Raw genomic sequence first — 19,165 nt, 5'->3', positions numbered from 1 at the left:
AATTACCATGTGGGTGCCGGGATTTGAACCCGGGTCTTCTGCAAGAACAACCAGTGTTCTTTACCGCTGAGCCATCTCTCCAGCCCCAAAATATTTTCAAATGTTGGATTCAGTGTCCAGTTTCTCAAATACCAGAATATACCCATTAGGAACTCGTTTGGTAACTGCATTGTCTGAGTAGGCTCTTCCTGCATATGATGGTTCTAAGTGAGGGCTTAGATTCAGAGACAAAGAGAGTTATTATTCCCCAAAGACCATAGCTGCCCTTTTGTCTCACCTTGTTTTTTAATTTTGGCTAAGGTCCTGATATGTTGATCTTTATACAAAACAAACATTAGAAACTCAACTTCCTAAGACTGTTCAAAAGATACAATATTCAGAGAAAGTAGCAGACTTGAGGTTTAGGAACTTAGCCATAATCACAGATCTGAATTTTAAAACATGAGGGATCGTGAAAGTCACTAACTTTGCCTTTTGGTCAATAGACTATTATGAGCCCAGAGAAACAAGATTTGGCTCTGAAGTCCAGGTAACCTGGGTTCAACGCCAAGCTCTGCTGTTGTTTGCTGGGTACTCCTCTGCAAGTCGCCTCCATGTCTGGACCTGAATCTTCTCAGCTGCAAAGACGAGAGGTTCACAGGGAGTTTCCGTGATAATTACAGTATGTACAAGGACCTTTCACAGTGCCTCCTCCTGCCGCAGAGGTTATTACTACAGGTGAAGGAAAGGAAGCTCTGAGATGGTAAACAAGCCTAAGATCACACATCTACTTCGTGGATCGTCTTAGCTTCTGGGACAATGTTTTTGCTACTGTAAGAAATAACTGTGTTCCTAAATATTCCCAATACATATAGAACTAAAGGAAAGGAAAGAATTCCTGGGTGTTGGTCCTCAGTGCCTTCTCACCGCCTCTTTCTAGTTCCTGTTTCTTCATGGCACTTTCCTTTCCATACCTTACCTTACCCTGTGGAGTCTACCTGCACACCACCAGAACTCAGAGCTCTACCTTTCCAGAATTCTCTACACTGCCCCTTCCTGAACTGTGCTCTCCTTGCCCAGCCTTTCTTCCACTACCTCTTATGTCAGAGTCAACCTGCCCTTCCTTGACCTGATATTTCTTCTTATTTGCTAGGCTGGAAAGCAATCTGTTACACTAACCCTTATGAATATGCCAGTGGACAGCATATGATATGGTCAAAGACTGGTGGATTTGAAGCCAGAAGACCTGGAACCTGGTCTGTCCCCACCTTCCTCTGTGGTCTCTGGAAGTCATTTCCCCTGTGGGCTTTCAGTTTCCATTAGGAGACCACTCGACACTTCTAATTTTGGCACCCTATGCCTCTCTGACCTAATATGTCACCCCTCTAGATTTATTACTGGCTTTTTATTTTTCATTTCCTTGCTTGAGATAGTGTCACATATATCCCAAGCTAGCCTCAAACTTGCTATGTAGCTGAGGTAACCTTGAACTTCTAGTCCTCCTGCATACAACCATGCTGGGTTTTATGTAGCGATGGAGATGAAATCCAGGCTTTTGGGCATGCTAGGAAGCACTCTGCCTACTGAGTCACATCTCCAGCCCAGTGTTGTCCTTTTACTAAACTCCTGGAACCAGTAAAACCATCAAATCAAATGCAGCTATCTCAGTGGTATCACCTCTGCATCATGAGAAAGACGGGAAATTGTTTTTTCTTGTCCATTTTTTATACAGCAAATTCTTTGTAGCAACTTTCAAAACAGATTGATGAGCAATGTCCATACTACCTGCTGTATAAGGATGAGGAGAAAACCCAGAAGAGTAACATCCTAGAATTCTGAGGTCTATCTGTAAGTAAGCAAGACAGTTCTTGATTATAAGATCTCAAAGCTGCCTAAGACTCAAGTGTGTCAATTAAAAAGCAAGAGTCTGAGTGCTTAACCTATATAAAGAGACTAAAAGGCACAAAAGAGACTAGAGGACTCGCTAAGCAGAGACATGCACATGAAGGAACTGAGTGGGAAGGCCACTTGGATCAGCAGCAGTTGCCTAGAATCCCTTCAGTAATTGCTTTAGAAGCTGCTATATTCAAATGGGTCTTCCTGAACTCGGAAGCCCATCCTGAGGAGAAAAGTCCCCTCCCTTAGATGTGTCTCATGGAACAAAAAGCACCTAGTCCATCAGATTCCTGTGGTAGATCAAACAGAACAGAATCAGGAGGCATTTTAAGTAGATGGAGTCTGTTTCAGTCAAATGTGACATTTCCTTTTCTGGAGGCACATTTTACTTTACTGCTGCATTGATTTCATCTTTTCTGCTACCCTTCAAATATTCTCTGAGAGAATGTGACACAGTTAAGGACCACCTGGGACAATTATGATGGATGGGTTGAACCTGCTGGGGATATACTCAGGAAGTCTGACAGGCTGGGCATCTAAAGCAGCCTGATTCCCAGATCCCTGAGTAAAGACACATCATCATTTTCTTTGTAGGTGCAGGAGAAAGAGCTAGGCTTGACAAGGATTGCTATTACCATCCAAATGAAGCTGGGCATTCCAGTTTTCCTGAGGAAAAAGTGTGTGTGAGGAAGTCTTGCTCACAGATCACTAAAGAACATGTGTAGAATTTTTATAAAGTTCCACCTTGGCACATTCTCAATAGCCCCGTGAGTATTCTGCTTTACTTTCCTCAGAGCATATACATTCTGTGACATAACAGTAGATGTCTGTATAATCTGCTTCCCTCACTAGAACAAAAGTCTCAAGAGGACAAGGACTTGGTTTGAGCCACTGCTCTATCCCCACTGCCACCGAAGCCCACTGCATAGGAAAAAATCAGCGAGGATTAGTTGAATGGATGACTTCATAGCCACTTGGACTGGGTTTACTGCACAAAGCTATTCTATGATCAGGTGAGTTATTGGACATTTATAATTTAATGTTGAAAGACGTGATAATGGCTAAGAAAACTATGATGCATCTTTAATTATAGACCCTTATACAGTGCCAGGCATGGTAGTGCTTACCTTTAATCCCAGCATTTGGGAGGCAGAGGCAGGTGGATCACTGTGAGATCAAGGCTAGCCTGGGGCTACATAGTGAGGCCCTGTCTCAATCAATCAAACAAACAAACAAACAGAATATTATGTAGTGAGTTTTTAATAATATCTGCACAAGCTTGTGGTAAAGTGTTAGAGCAAAATCAGAGTTGAACATACAGTATGATATGAACACAGTAACAGGACATGGCAAGGCTTAATGAAGCCAAAGGATTATGCTGTCATCAGAAAATTCTTGTACATTTTGTATTTTTCTTCAGTTTTGGACTTTACAGTTTTTTATGAATGATTAGGCCATAATTTGTTTAGTGAAAGAGATAAAGAAAATAAAGATTATTTTGTGGATTGCTGATAAGTTCATTTTTCCCTGAGTTTTATAAGTAAGTTCATTCACATGCAACAAGTATAGGTAGACAGGCAATGCCAAGAAGCTTTATAAAAATGGTCCATGCAGTTTCTTCTTGTCAATTACTTATAAGAAAAAAAATTGCTTTTCAAAAAAACCATATAAGTAAGTTCACTTTGAAAGCTTAATGCCAAAAATGTTTAGGTGGTAGGGGCAATTTTTAGTGAATTAGAGAAAATAAAAAACGGTTCTAGCCAGGCATGGTGGCACATGCTTTTAGACCCAGCACCAAGGAGGCAGAGGCAGGTGGCTTTCTATGAGTTCTGGACAAGCCTAGTCTATGAGTCCTAAGCCAGTCATGGCCACATAGTGAGATTAAAAAAAAAAAAAAAAAAAAAAAAAAAAAAAAGAGAAACGATTCTACAGTTTCCTTCTGTTTTTTGGAATTTTTGTCTTCTTCCTTAAATAAGATTTCATGAAAGAAAATAAATGAGAGAGAGAGAGAGATATTGAGATCTTGAACCTGCTTTTGATTATTATCTTTTACCTCCAGCTCTAATTCTTGCAAAAGTAAGACTTGCCCTCTCTCCAATCCTTTAGGCAAGATAAAGAATGATATTAGATTGCTCTGGAACCAGGGAGCATCTGTATTCTAAAAGGTAGTCTATTTACCTGAGCCAAAGAGGACATGTTAAGGCCCAAACTACTGCATGACATCACCTAGCTACTTTCAAAGTATTGATGTTAAAGCTGGATCCCCTTGTTCAAACACAGTATACTGTGATGGTGAAGGGAGAAAGTAGGTACTGCAGCTGACAGGAGCATGGTAAGAGTCTTCATCGGACACTGCCACTTCTCCTGGGGGTGTGAAGTGAGACTTGTGGGAGATAAAGAAGGTCCATGAACATGAATCTGGAACAATCTCATCTTTAAATTTTCATTGCTACATTTATTTATGTGTTTAATTTGGGTGGGGGTGGGCACATATCATGGTGTGCATGTGGAGGAGAGTTGGTTCTCTCCTCCCACCATGTGGTTCCCAGGGGTCAGGCTCAGTTCTTCATGCTTGGTGGCAAGTACCTTTACCCACTGAGCCATTTTACCAGCCCAAGAACAATCTCTTACACTCTTACATACATAAAAGGAAATAAGCTAGATAGAGGCAGTGACTGGCTCACATTGCACATGTCTGATTAAAATAGTACAACTGAGCCAGGTATAGTGGCTCACACCTTTAATCCCAGCACTCGGGAGGCAGAGGCAGGCAGAGCTCTGTGAGTTCAAGGCCAGCCTGGTCTACATAGTGAGTTCCAGGACAGCTGGGGCTACAGGGAGACCGTGTCTCAAAAAGACAAAAAAAAAAAAATAGTACAACTGACTCATCCATAAAATAGATAGTTCTTGCTATATCACCTGTCATATTGTGGGGATAGTTTTATTTTTCCCATTTTTTGTTGCCTTAGCTGTTGTGCTCAGTTTAACTATTATCCCATCCTCTCAGCAATCACTTCACAAATGCAGTATGTGCATTTGCATGAGTGTGCCTGCACATATACTCCATGCTTGTGTTGTAAGCACAAGAGTACATGTGCACACATGTAAACACATGCTGGGAAACTACCAAATTCATTTTTAACATCTCATTTCCTTTTAAAAATACTTTTGAGGGTTCATACCTACTCTGACTAGCTAGTTAGACCCTCCCCACACTGTCCCCACCCCTGCCATAGGCCTAGGTTCCCTCCTGCTTATCCTGTCTGAGCCCTCCAGACTAGCCTCATAAGCCACATCTGGCCCACTGGGTCTCAGTCCCTCTGCTCTGGGATCAGCTGCATTCTCTCTACTCCAGGGCTCACATCCACTCTGTTAGCTAGTTAGATCCTCCCCATGCCATCCCCATCCCTGCCTTGGACCTGGGCTCCCTCCTGTTCCTCCCCCTTGAGAGCTCTGGACTAGACTGCCAGAACCCAGCCCCTGGATCCCCATATCCTCCAATTAGGCCTAGGCTTCTTCACCCTGCTGGTGAGCTCTTGACTAGCCAGCTTGGAACATCCTGTCCCAATAATAAAAAATCAAGTGAGAACCTGAAGCACAGACCAACTAACCCTTCATACCCAATCAGAAAGCAATCAAGCTGTATCAACAGATATAAAACAGAACCAAAGTTCAACTGAACAAAGGCTAGAATTTCATAGCAGACACACAACCAACAAAAGAAATCCATATGCCCAGACCACAATGCAAAAACACAAGTAATACGAAAAACCAAGATAATATGTCCCCACCAAAACCAATCAATCCTACAGAAGTGTACTACAATGAGAACTATTCAGAGGAACCCCAGCACTCCGAATTTAAAACAACAGTCATAAACAGGATCAAAGAATTCAAAAACTTTAAAGAACACACAAACAATTCACCAAACTCAAAGTGGATAGGAATAAATTCCTGACTGAAACGCAAGAAAATAAAAACATATGGCTGAATGAAGTGACAAAGACAATGCAGGACTTGAAAAGTGAATTCACAAAGATAAAAAAATATTGAAGAAAACTCAAGCCAAAATGAAGATGGAAATGAAAAACTCAATAAGCCAATGTGAAATGACAGAAAAAACCTCACAAGCAGAATGAATGAAATGTAAAACAGAATATCGAGACTAGAAGATAAAGTTGAAGAAATGGACTGCTCGAGCAAAGAATATGAAAAATTTAAAAAGAACACAGGAATGGAGTATGAAAGAAATGTGCGACAGCATGAAAAGATTAAATCTATGCATCATAGGCATAGAGGAAGGAGAAGAATCTCAGGTCCATGACATTGACCAGATATTCAACAGGATTAGAGAAGAAAAATTCCATAAATTAAGACATACCTATGCAGATACAAGAAGCACACAGAACACCAATTAGAGAGGACTAGAACAGAAACTCCCCTTGGCATATCATTGTAAAAACACTGAATGTACAGAACAAAGAAACAGTACTGAAAGCTGATAGAGAAAAACAAATTACACATATAAAGAAAAACCTTTATATAAATTACAGCTGAATTTTCAATGCAAACTATAAAAGCCAGAACAGCCTGGGGCAAAGTATTCTAAGTTCTAAATGACCATAGATGCCAGCCCAGAATACTTTACCCAGAAAAAGTGTCTATCATAGTCAAAGTGGAAAGAAAAATCTTCCATGATACAAAGAGGCTAAAATAATTTATGTCCATCAAACCAGCCCTACAGAAAATACTAGAAGCAGTATAAAGGATTGAAGAAAGAAATGACCATACTCAAGAGGTTACAGAAAGAAAATAAAAGAGGGTATAAAGTACCAAAGCACAAAATAAGACTAAGCACACAAACATAAAATAAATTTACACTGAGCAATACACACTTTTCAATAATAACTCTAAATATCAATGGCCTTAACTACTCAGTCAAAGACACAGACTAACTGAATGGATTAAGAAACAAAATCCATGTATTTGTTGTCTACCAGAAACTCATCTTACCTCCAAGGATAGGTACCATCTTAGGGCAAAAGGATAAAAAAAAATATTCCAAGCAAATGGCACTAAGAAACAAGCAGGAGTTGCTATGCTAATATATGACAAAATAGACTTTAAGTTAAAATTAATCAAAAAAGATGAAGAAGGTTGCTACATTCTGATCAAGGAATGAAAGAATCAAGAAGACATAACAATCATGAATATATATGCACCAAATTTATATGCAATATATATGCACCAAGTTTATGCACTATATATGCATCCAGTTTAAAAAAAAATCAGTGCTACTGGACTTTAAGACATAGATTAACCACAACTCAGTAATAGTCAGAACTCCAATACCCCACTTTCTCCAATAGACAGGTCAAATGGACAAAAAATAAACAGAGAAACATCTAATTAGATGATATCATACATCAAATGGACCTATCAGACATTTACAGAATATTCTACCCAAGCACCAAAGACTAGACATCTACTCAGGAGCCCATGGAAGTTTCCCTAAAATAGACCACATACTGGAACACAAAATAAACCTCAACAAATACCAAAAAACTGAAATAATTCCATGTAGTCTATCATACTATAATGCAATAAAACTTAAAATCAACAGCAAAAGAAACTCTAGTAACTACATGAAGTCATAGAGATTAAACAACACACTCCTGAATGATGAATGAGTCAAAGAAGAAATCAAGAAAGAAATAAAAGTATTTCTGGAACTAAATGAAAATGATGATACAACACAACAAAACTTCTAGGACATATTAAAAGCAGTCCTAGGAGGGAAGTTTATAGCTCTAAGCACCTACAATAAAAAACCAGAAGCCAAGTGTGGTGGCACATGTCTTTAATTCCAGCCCTCAGGAGGTGGAGGGCAGGCAGATCTCTGTGAAATCAAGGCCAGCCTGGTACATATAGTGACAGGTGGGTTGGGCCTAGGGAGACCCTATCAAAGAAACAACAAAACAAAACAAAGCAAACCAGAAACAGCACAAATAAATGACTTAATGGTACAACTCAAGAATTTGGGAAAGCAAGAACAAGCCAAACCCAAACCCAACAGATGAGAAGAAATAATTTTTAAAAATCAGAGCTAAAAATCAATGAAATAGAAACAAAGAAAACAATACAAAGAGCCAATGAATCTAAGAGCAGGTTCTTTGAAAAGATAAACAAGATAGACAGACCCTTAGCCCAGCTAATCAAAGGAAAGAAAGAGCAAATTCAAATCAACAAAATGAGAGATGAAAGGGGAAACATCACAACAGACACCCTCAAAAAAATCCAGAATATTATAAGGAAATACTTTTAAAAACCTTATACTCTGTTAAATCTGACAATCTAAGAAAATGGACAAATTTCTAAATTCAATGAATCCATCAAACTTAAACCAAGAAGAGACCAACAATTTAAACAGACCCATAACAAATAAGGAAATTAAAACAGTAATACAAATCCTCCCAACTAAAAAAAAGCCCAGGCTGAGATGGATTCACAGCAGAATTCTACCAGACACTCAAAGAAGATCTACAACCAATACTAAATCATTCAAAAAAACATTAACAGAGAACTCCCAAACTCCTTCTATGAAGTCAGTATCACTCTAATACCCAAACCAGGTAAAGATACAACAAAAAAAGGAAAAACTATAGGTCCATATCCCTAATGACCATAGATGCAAAAATTCTCAACAAAAATAGTTGTAAACCACATACAGACAACATATCAAAAAGATCACCTACAATGATCAAGTTACCTTTATTCCAGCAATGTAGGAATGGTTCAATATATACAAGTCAATAAATGTAATACATCATATGAATGAACTTAAAGACAAAAATCACATGATCATCTTAATAGATGTAGAAAAGGCCTTTGACAAAATCCAACATGAATTCATGTTAAAAATCCTAGAGAAAATTGAACTGGAGAGAATATTCCTCAAACTAATTAAAGCAAAATACAACAAACCCACCGTCAAAATCATTCTAAATGGAGAAAAAACTGGAAGTATTCCCATTAAAATCAGGAACCAGACAAGGCTGTTTATCCCCACTCCTTTTCAATGTAGTGCTTGAAACTCTTGCTAGAACAGTAAGACAAGAGAAGGAAATTAAAGGAGAACTAATCGGAAAAGAAGAGATAAAATTATCCCTATTTGCAGACGATAGGCAGAATACTATACCTAAGAGATCCCAAAAATTCCATCAGAAAACTTCAAGAAATTCAACACTTTCAGCAAAGTGGCAGGTTACAAAATCAATTTACAAAAATCAGTAGCCTTTTTATATACAAATAACAACCAATCAGAGAAAGAGTTCATGGAAACACTTCCATTCACAATAGCCTTTAAAAAAATATCTAGGAATAAACCTAACCAAAGACATTAAAGACCTATACGATGAAAATTCTACATCTTTGAAGAGATTAAGGAAGACACAAGGAGATGAAAATACCTCCTCTGCTCATAGATTAGTAGAATTAATATTGTGAAATAACCATCCTATAAAAAGCAATTTATAGATTCAATGCAATCCCAATCAAAATCCCCATGACATTCTTCACAGAATTAGGAAAAATTCCTAAAATTCATATGGAAACATAAAATATCCCAACCAGCCAAAGCAATCCTGAGCACAAAGAACAATGCTGGGGGGGGATTACCATACCACATCTCAAACTATATTACAGAGCTATAGTCATAAAAAAACAGTAGGGTATTGGCATTAAAACAGGCATATGGATCAATGGAACAAGACAGAAAACCCAAACATGAGTTCATGCAATTTCAGCCACTTGATATTTGACAAAGATGTCAAGAACACATACAGGAGGAAAGATAGCATTGTCAACAAATAGTGCTGGTAAAATTGTGTAGAAGAATGAAATTAGACCCATACTTATCACCCTGCACAAAAATCAACTCCAAATAGACTTGACATTTACACAATGGAGTTTTACAATGACATTTATGATGTTGACATTTACAATGGAGTTCTACTCAGCAATAAAGAAAAAAACAAAATCATGAAATTTGCAGGTAAATGGATGGAACTAGAAACGGTTACACTAAGTGAAGTAACACAGGCTCAGAAAAACAAGGAACATATGTTCTCTCTTGTTTGTGGATCTTAGTTCCAAATTCTTATATACAAGTATACCTCTCACCACTCATCAAAAAAGCTTCTTTTTGCTACAGATGGAGACTATTACAGAGTTCAACAACTGGTCAAACACAGAGAATAAACATCTGTGAGATGCCCAGTCTTAAGTGACACATCTATAATGCAACCTCTATACCTGAGGCTCAGGGAACATAGGAACAAGGGGCAGAGAGAATATTAATGCATCTCTCAACTCTCATCAGTGAAGATGGTGAGTAACACAGAAAGCCACTGGCTAAAATGTAGAGAATAAGATTGTGGAGTGGGTGTCCCTGTATAGGACTCCTATATTAAACCTCTGCCACCCATGGCTCAGGGACCATTGCAAAAGACGGGGCAGAAGTCTGTAAGAGCCAGGGGTGGGAGATGACCATAAGGAAACAGTTTTCCAGGTAGCTAGGAACCTGTTCATATAAACTTACAGCAATGGTGGCAGCATGCACAAGATCCATGAAAACTCAAACCAGACGAACACCCCATAGCAGTGGGGAAATGAGTAAGAGGCCCCAACCTTAGCTGAGGAACTATTGGCAACTGATCACTCCTGGGTAGGGGAGAGTTGGTTTTCTTTAAGGGAGTGACACAAGATCACTTGACCAGGCTCCAGTTGATGAACTCACACTGAGGGACATTTGGGGACACAAACTTGACTCGATAGGCCTTAACATATATGACAGAATGTATGAAAGCTGGTGGGGGAGCCATAAGTGAGTGCACGTAGGGGAAAAGGTCTAAGCATGATTAAGAAGCATTGTATGAAATGCACAAAAATTTAATAAAAATAGAAAAAATGTTTATGTAAAAGTGAAAAAAATACCTTTCAATGATGAAAAACTTTGAATACATGATTCAGCCAAATTTTGAGAATGCTGAATCATTTGTTTGGACTGAAGACTGGGACCCGATTCAGTCCTGACAGAGGCAAAGACAGGTTTTTCACTTTAAGTGAACCACAGGTTTGTTTTAAAGCCCATGATCAAATTTCTTTTATAAAGGAAGCGCAAAGGAACTTTTGTTGCCATCTCCAGCTGTCAAGCGGCCTCCCATACTTTTGCCCTTAAGCAAATGGAAGGGACATCAGGTGACAGATCCCAAATTCCAACTAGTCACACAAATTACAGACCTTCCTGTCACAGTGTCCTCTTGACCTTCTGCCTTTCCCCTACAATGAAGAATGAGACACAGTTTACATCAAAATGACTCTCATGGGCAGTTTTACAAAACAAATAGAAGGCTCTAAGTCTCCCTCTTCTCCCGTTCCCCAGCTGGGCTGCCTGTTCCCTTATCCACATAGGCAAGGAGCTAATAATCAGACCTTTCTCACCCCAGATATCCATGCTCTGCTTGTCAAGCCCTGTTTGCTTTGAGGAAAGAGTTTGAGAAAGTAAATATTTACACAAACAGCTAGAGTCAGATGCTAAATTCCACTTTCAGGGAACATTCTGGGAAGCATTTGTAAGAGAAGACTTCACATGTTATCATGCCTGGCACTGGCACCTGGTAGAGGATGTGCACAGGCTCTACGTGAAGCTAGCATCTTGCAGATTTCTCTCCTTTAACTTCTATGCCCAGTTCACAGACCACAAACCACTGAAGAGTCAGTTCTGAAATATACCAGTCTATGGGGCACAACCTTTAAATGCTGCTGCTTCTAACAGTAGAGGAAACCTTTGCAAAGTCAACATAGGAAATTAGGAAATTAAAACCAGGGCTAAATGGCATTCACAAAAAAATGTCAAAACTCAAATTTTTTCTTTGGTGGTAAGCTGTTTCCTGGCTAAAACCTAACTGCAATATGCATATTGTCTATAGATTTGTCCTCTGTAATACCAAGGGTTTTCAGCACTCACATGGGTGAGAATCTAAACAGGTGCCTATGCCTGTTTACATAATGCGCATTAGCCCATGGCTTCTCACAGCCTGTTAAACAGCTGAATTTGAAACAATAATGGTGCAGGCCAAGCACCCGCCTGAAGGCCTGTCTGTCTTGGGATTTGGCTATTTGCATTGATTTTTTTTTTTTTTTTTTTTACCCACATTTCTCATGAAACACAAATATTTGCCATGGCAACTGGGGTGTCACATGACATGCTGCTCCAGAAGCAGCATGCAGGTTTCTTAAGGGGAAACAGCCCAACTGTGTTAAAAATACATGGAACATCCCTTGAGAAAGGTTTGGCATTAAAGATGGAGGTGTCGGGGAGCAGGTAGCAGTGTGCTCTGCACACACAGAAGGGTTAATTTCTTCAGTGCTGCTCTCCAATTCAGCTCCTTTTTCATGACCACACAGGGCAAGCCAGAAAAAGACACTGCCAGCTGTCTCCTTTGGTGGTGGCGATAAGTTTCAATCATCCCAAGTCTGTCAGTGGCTCATAAGCATAAGAAAGCAACCTACAAAAGCCAAGCCCCTTCCAACTAGGGACATCTTCAGGAGAGTGAATTACATTGTACTATGGGGACTAATCGTAAAAATACAGATCTCCTTCCTCTTATCCCATCAAGGTTTTCTGTGTAAAGTTGGAGGTCTTGTCTTTTCAGCCTACGCTTAAAGACCAATGAAAGGCAATAAAACCTCACAATGACATAGCTTATACAATAAGCAAAGCTGTTTTCCAGATTCCTGGATCTCTGATCATCTGGTAGTCTAGGCTGATCTGTTACCTGTTAATTTCACAATAATGCAATGGGTCTGAGTACTTTAGACCCCACTCATAGTGTCATGGTGGAGTTGACTTGTGCATGAATTTTCCCTTTTAAAATCAAGGGCTGGCTATGTAGCTCAGTGGTAAGCACTCGCCTAGCATGTGGGAGGCCCTGGGTTTGATCCATAGCACTACAAAGAATAATAATAACAGCAATAATAAACTAAAATGCACCCTAGACAGCTGAAATAATACTTAAGGACATCTCGATGATACGTGCATATTACAAAAAAATCTCACAGACAATATTGCACATCAGAACAGTTTTCTTTCTGTAGTTAGAAATACGAGTACCTTGATTTTTTGTTTCTTGTGAGGCACCTGCACTTCTTGTGGAAGCAGGTGTGGTTTCTGAGGTAGAGTGAAAGGAGCTGTGGATAGAGGTAAGAAAAGTTACTTCTAGAAAAAGAGGCTGAGCCACTTGGTGGGAGCTATGGGGTTGCACCTTGAAAGTCAAATGGCTGTCACCCACTGTCTGCTGACCACTCATCTTTCCTGTGAAACCTCTGTGATCAGTGACTCAAAGCCAAAGCTATGGTAGGACAATCATTTCATCAGAACACAAGGTCAATCCGCCTTATGCAAACTGCCCAAATGAAAAGGCAAATTTTAAAAGCAGAAAAATCAGAGAGGAAAATATGTCTTATAAAATGTTTACTTCAAGACTCCTTTAAATAGCCAGATTCCCAAGTTTATGTACAAGATAATTAATATAGTCATATACGATGATCTGTTTTATTGTGTAGCTGTTAAAAAGATGATTACAAAATTAAAATGCTATAAGTAACTAATACCATAAAGGTTATTTTTGAAATTAATTAAATCTATAACTGCCAACTTTTGAAGAATATGTTGAGTCCATGGCATGGAGGTGAGGAGATTCATGCTGGATAAATCTCTCAGTCACATCTTTCCTGCTAACTGACAGCAAATTCAACTATCCTTTGCAAACACTCCAAGCCTGGTGTTCTCAGAGGAGAAAAATCCTTACATTATTTTTACCAAGAAAGAAAACGAATAATTCATTGAAATGGGTAGTAGCTGAATGAAAAGAAGTGAGGCTCCTTTCATCTCAAGTCCTTCAACTCAACCCCCTTTTCTGTCAGTTCTGTAACAGCTGTCTTGGAAAGAACTGGCTAATATTGTCAAGAACAGCGTCCTAGGAAACTTCATCAATACACAATTTAGAATCTAATTTTTAGGATTCAGTTTTCGCCAATCACCTCAAGTTGAGCTATAAGGAATATTTTCAACTATCTTTTTTAAAGTAGTCAGAATTTCAGAGCACTGAAACCCTTGCCCCCACACAAGGAATTTGTTTAATGCATCTGGCCCAGTGTTAGCTCCGCTCTGATTTCCCTGGCTTCCAGTGAGCCTCCCCTTAATTTGTATTTCTCCCTTCCACTGCCCAGTGTACCATACTATATGCAGACCCCATCATAAGCCAACAAGTTTTTGCCTTGGGGTTGGAGAGATGGCTTAGTGGTTAAGAGCACTTCCCGCTCTTCCAGAGGACCCACATCAGGCAGTTCACATTTGCCTGAAACTTCAGCTACAGGGGATCTAATGCCCTCTTCTGGCCTCCATGGGTGCCATGCATGCAAGTGGTATACACACATTCATCCCATACACTCATATACACGCATAAAATAAATAAATCTTTAAAAAGCAAAAGTTCTGGGGCTGAAGAGATAGCTCAGTAGTTAAGAACACTGTTTTTATGGAAGACCTGGGTTCGAATCCCAGAACCCACATGTCAGCTAACAACTGTCTGTAACTCCAGTTCCAGGGGATCCAACAGCCTCTTCTGTCCTCTGTGGGCATTGCACAACATGGGTGCACTTACTTACATGCAGGCATAACACTTCTACACATAAAATAAAAATAATAAATAAAAAAACAAGCCTATTAAAAAACAAACAAACAAAAACAAAAGTTCTTGCCTTGACTTCTGCACTCTCCTACCCTGTTGCTCATTTTGGACTTTGCTCTTCCACTTCTGCAGATTGAACCATGACTAGCCCCAAGGTGTCTTGAATACAGATTCACCAGTAAAACCTGTTTTTCCTAACTTTCATGTTCCTGAAGACAAGTGAACTTTGTGAGTAAATTCCTACATTGAAACAAAACAACAGCTAATAAGTTTTTGAATTTTGAAGGATTTAGTAAAATCCTAGAAATCTCAAAAGAATTTTAATTTTGTGTGAATGATCTGGAGTAAATAATATCTAAGAATGTTCTTAGCTACCTGCAAAGATGCTATCACTACATTACAACCCCATGTAGTCTTGGATTTTATGGCACATACACATTTGAACACTATCTACATCTTCCTAAAAATATTTTATTAATTATTTTTTATTTTTATTTTATGTGTATGAGTGCATTGCCTGCAAGTATGTAAGTACACTGTGTTGTGCAATGCCCTTGGAGGACAGGAAGAGGGCGTGGTTGGATCCCTGGAACTGGAGTTATGGATGGCTGTCAGCTGCCATGTGAGTGCTAGGTCCTCTGCAAGAACAGCCATTGCACTTAACCACTGAGCCATCTCTCCAGCCCTGATGTGTCTACATCTTTAACAAAACTGTATCCTAAGGCACTGCCTAATTTGCAACTCAACTTCCCTTCTGGAAAATTTCTATGATATATTACAGAGATACTGTCAGAGGGAGCAGAACTGGCATCTTTCTTGATAAACTTGGATTCCTCTGTGATAGTTATTCATATTTGCCTACCAAATAGTTACCTATTTCTTCCTTAATAATTCTAAAACCCCATTTTTTTTTCAGGGTGAGAATATACATAACTCCTAAAGCTGTCAGATTTAGCAAGAAAAAAAGAACGTACCATTCAAATTTAATTTCAGACCATTTTTAGAGCACCTCAAATACTAACTATATTGAGGTAGTCAGCAAAGAACAAAGTATTCATGAATGGATTATACTAGCCCAGATCATCATACCAAGGATTCAGTCTAAGTATGTCCCTTTTCCTAATGATAATGCTGACCCTATCCCTGAACATTCACTTTCCCAGTCTTCACTGTGGCCAACAGCCATGTGATTGAGAGATTTAAGAGAAAATATACTCAAAGGTGTCTGGGAAGAGATCAACACCACTATTTCCTACCTTTCCTTGCCTAGATTGTATATTTAAGTGAAATGACAAAACTCCATTTTATTCTAGCTGATTTTTGCTCACCTTCTGTTTCTGCCCAGCTTCTCCCCCTGCTTTCGCTAACTGCCGCCAGGCAGAACAGTCCCATGTAGGCTACACCTGTAGTTTCAAGGAGTGCTTTATTTCTATAATACTAGGAAACCTACATTTAGTCAGAGAACATTCTTTCCTATCTATACCTGCAGCCCCAGGGAGTCCATTGTTTCTGCAATTCTGAGAAACTTGTTTTTCCTAACCGAAAATTAAAAACTTTTTGTTAACTAAAAACTTCTTTGTTAACTGACCTGCCCCTGGTATACATGGTTATTGGCTTTGCCCCTGGCATGATGGTTTTAGACTTTATAAACTTTATCCTACCTCTCCTCCAGGTCAAGCTCACCCTTGACCACCAGCTAATTTAGGAAGGACTTTTAATTCAAACAGCACTGTGTTGTGTTCTTCTGTGCCCCATGCTATAACATAAGTCTCAGGTCTCCATGAGCTTTCTTATAGCCAAGATGTGGTAAACATGAGGATGGAATGAAATATATTGGAGGGAACCAAGCACCCCGGCAGTCCATTCACCCTAGCATGAAGAGCTATTATCAAAAAAAAAAAAAAAAAGAAAAGAAAAGAAAAGAAAGATAAAAGTTCTAGCAAGGATGCAGACAAAAGGGAATGAACCCTTGCACTCTGTCCATGGAACTGTAAATTATGGAAAATGGAGATTCCCCAAGAATTAAAAATAGAACTATCCTATGATCACCATACATGTGGAATCTAAAATGTTTCATTTCATAGACGTTGAGAACAGAATGGTGGTCAACAAAGTCTGGGGAATGTAAGAACACTAGCCAGGTGTGGTGATGCACATCTTTAGTCCTAGCACTTGGGAGGCAGAAGCAGGTGGATTTCTGTGAGTTTGAGGCCAGCCTGGTTTACAAAGTAAGTTCCAGACCAGCTAGGGCTATGGGGAGACCCTGTCTCAAAAAGACCAAAAAAAAAAAAATGAAGGCTAGATGGGGAATATCAGTGGTACTGAATCACAGTTGGACAAGAACAGAAAGTTTGGGTATGCTATTAACAAAGAGTATAGTGATAACAGATAATAATGTACACATATTTCAAAAGTTTAGAAAGAAGGGATTTTAAGTTTTTACAATCCAGAAATGATAATTTTTTAAGGAGATAAATACACTTAACTTGATATAAACATCATGCAGTGTATACATACATCAAAACATAGCATAGTGCCTCATTAATATATGCAATTTTATGATTTATCCGCATCAGCTAAAAAAATGAATAAAAATTTAAGAAAAATATTACAGGGGAAGAGTTTAAGTCAGGATCATACATGAACCAAAATGCAAAAATCTGAAACAAAACATTGTATTAGGGGGCTGGAGAGTTGGCTCAGTAGTTTAGAGCATTGGTTGCTCTTGCAGAGGATCCAGGTTCGATTCCGAGCACCCACATGGTGACTAACAACCATCTGTAACTCTAGTTCCAGGGGAATTTGATGCCCTTTTCTGACCTCCATGGGCATTTCACAACATGGGAGCACCTACATACATTCAGACAATACATTCATACACATAAAATAAAAATAATAAAGTATTTTTTAAAACTTTAGCAAATGAAACACATACATATTGAAACTTTTGGCCTTGTTTTTTAAATGGATTTAGAATAGATAGAGGTGTCCAATTATAAGCTAAAACAGACTTAAATAAGAATTATAGTCTTATAAATCCAGAAATATTGAGTTTTGATCAGAACCAAAGAGATCTCAAACTGAATAAACATGAACAGATGCCAGCACTGCGAGGATAGATTTTGGAATTATTTGAAAAGATGGATAATGAAACAGCCATCATAAATGTTTCTGTAAGCAATTACAAACATACTTGGAATAAATGAATAAATATAACATATGTACAAAGAAACAGAATATATAAAAAGGAATAAAAATGGAAAAATTCAAAAACTGAAAAAAATACAATAACTGCAATACAAAAATACAGTGGACAGACTCAACAACAAAACGAAAGAGACAAAGAAATCAGTGATCTAGAAGACATAAAACTAGAAAACACCCAATCTAAATAACAGAGGGAAGGTACAATGAGCAGAAGCGGGTAAAGCCTCAACAATAAAGCCTGTGGGACTGCAACATTTGTGTCAGCATTGTCCCACAGGGAGAGGAGATACAAGGAAGGCTGAGAAATGTGCTTTAAGAAATAATGGCTGAACACACTCCAAACTCGGTGAAATATAAGCCTACAGATTCAAGAAGTTAAGCCACATTGGAACAGAATAAAGCCAAGGAAATCCAAACCAACACATATCATAAACTTCTCAAAACTAGAAACAGAGAAGAAAATATTGAAAGCAGGCAGGGAAAATAACACCTTACCCATAAGGGGAAAATTCAAATGTCAGTAGATTTCTAGTCAAAGGCCAAAAATAAGTGACTTAACTTCTCTTTTTCAAGTGCTAAGATAAAGAACTGTGAACTAGAATCATATATTCAGTGGAAACAGCTTTCAGGAATAAAGGCAGGAAGTCAACACATTCCCAAGTGAAAGAAAATGAAAACAGCCTATCATTAATATACTCTAAATGGGTGCTAGGGTGAGTTCTCTAGACAGAAAGGAATGATAAAAAGAAGAGAGCGTGGAATATTAGAACGGAAGAAGTGTCATGGAAACCAAAAACATCAGCAAAAAAATTGAGACTCCTTTTCTTTTTGAGTTTCCTAAATTATATTTGATGGTTGGAACAAAAATGATAACACTTTCTGGTGTGATTCTGGATGTCTGTGGATAAAACAAACATGACCATGCCTTAAGACCCAGAGATTACTCTGCTGGACCTCTATCCTAAAGAAATGAGGACATATGTTTATACAAAAACCTGTGCACAATCTTTATAGGTAGCTTTCTTTATAGTAGTTGAAAACTTGAAACAACCCATGTGTCCTTCAACAGCTGGATGGTTTAACAATCGTAGCATTCTAACATGGAACATTACTTGGCACTATGTAGGAAATGAGTGATATAAGCTACAACTGAATTCACCAAATTATTAAAAAGATCCCACATTATGATCAAGATAAATCCTATATACTTAAATTATATTTACAAACAATGTATATTGATATATGTGTAGATAGAATCTTATCTGTAGGATATGTATATATGTACAATATTCATACATTTAAACATAATATCTGTGACAGTGAGACCATGG

General features: G+C 38.5%; 1 protein-coding gene across 3 annotated transcripts in view; it reads right to left on the bottom strand.

The window, feature by feature from the left end:
• The window catches only part of Iqch (IQ motif containing H), a 222,292-nt gene that overhangs the window by 114,766 nt on the left and 88,361 nt on the right, over positions 1-19,165 (bottom strand). For 2 of the 3 annotated variants that reach the window (XM_017798967.2, XM_017798968.2), the window contains exons 8-9: positions 13,049-13,125; positions 11,176-11,214 (exon numbers count right to left, since the gene is read on the bottom strand). The exons of the other annotated variant lie outside the window; for it this stretch is intronic. In XM_017798967.2, the coding sequence (XP_017654456.1) occupies positions 11,176-11,214; positions 13,049-13,125 (116 nt within the window). The remainder of the gene's footprint in view (positions 1-11,175; positions 11,215-13,048; positions 13,126-19,165) is intronic. 3 annotated transcript variants of the gene reach the window in all.

The sequence above is a fragment of the Nannospalax galili genome, unplaced genomic scaffold (genome assembly GCF_000622305.1).
Source record: "Nannospalax galili isolate Female #2095 unplaced genomic scaffold, S.galili_v1.0 scaffold54, whole genome shotgun sequence".
NCBI lineage: Eukaryota > Metazoa > Chordata > Mammalia > Rodentia > Spalacidae > Nannospalax > Nannospalax galili.
This window is presented reverse-complemented; position numbering and strand designations above follow the sequence as displayed.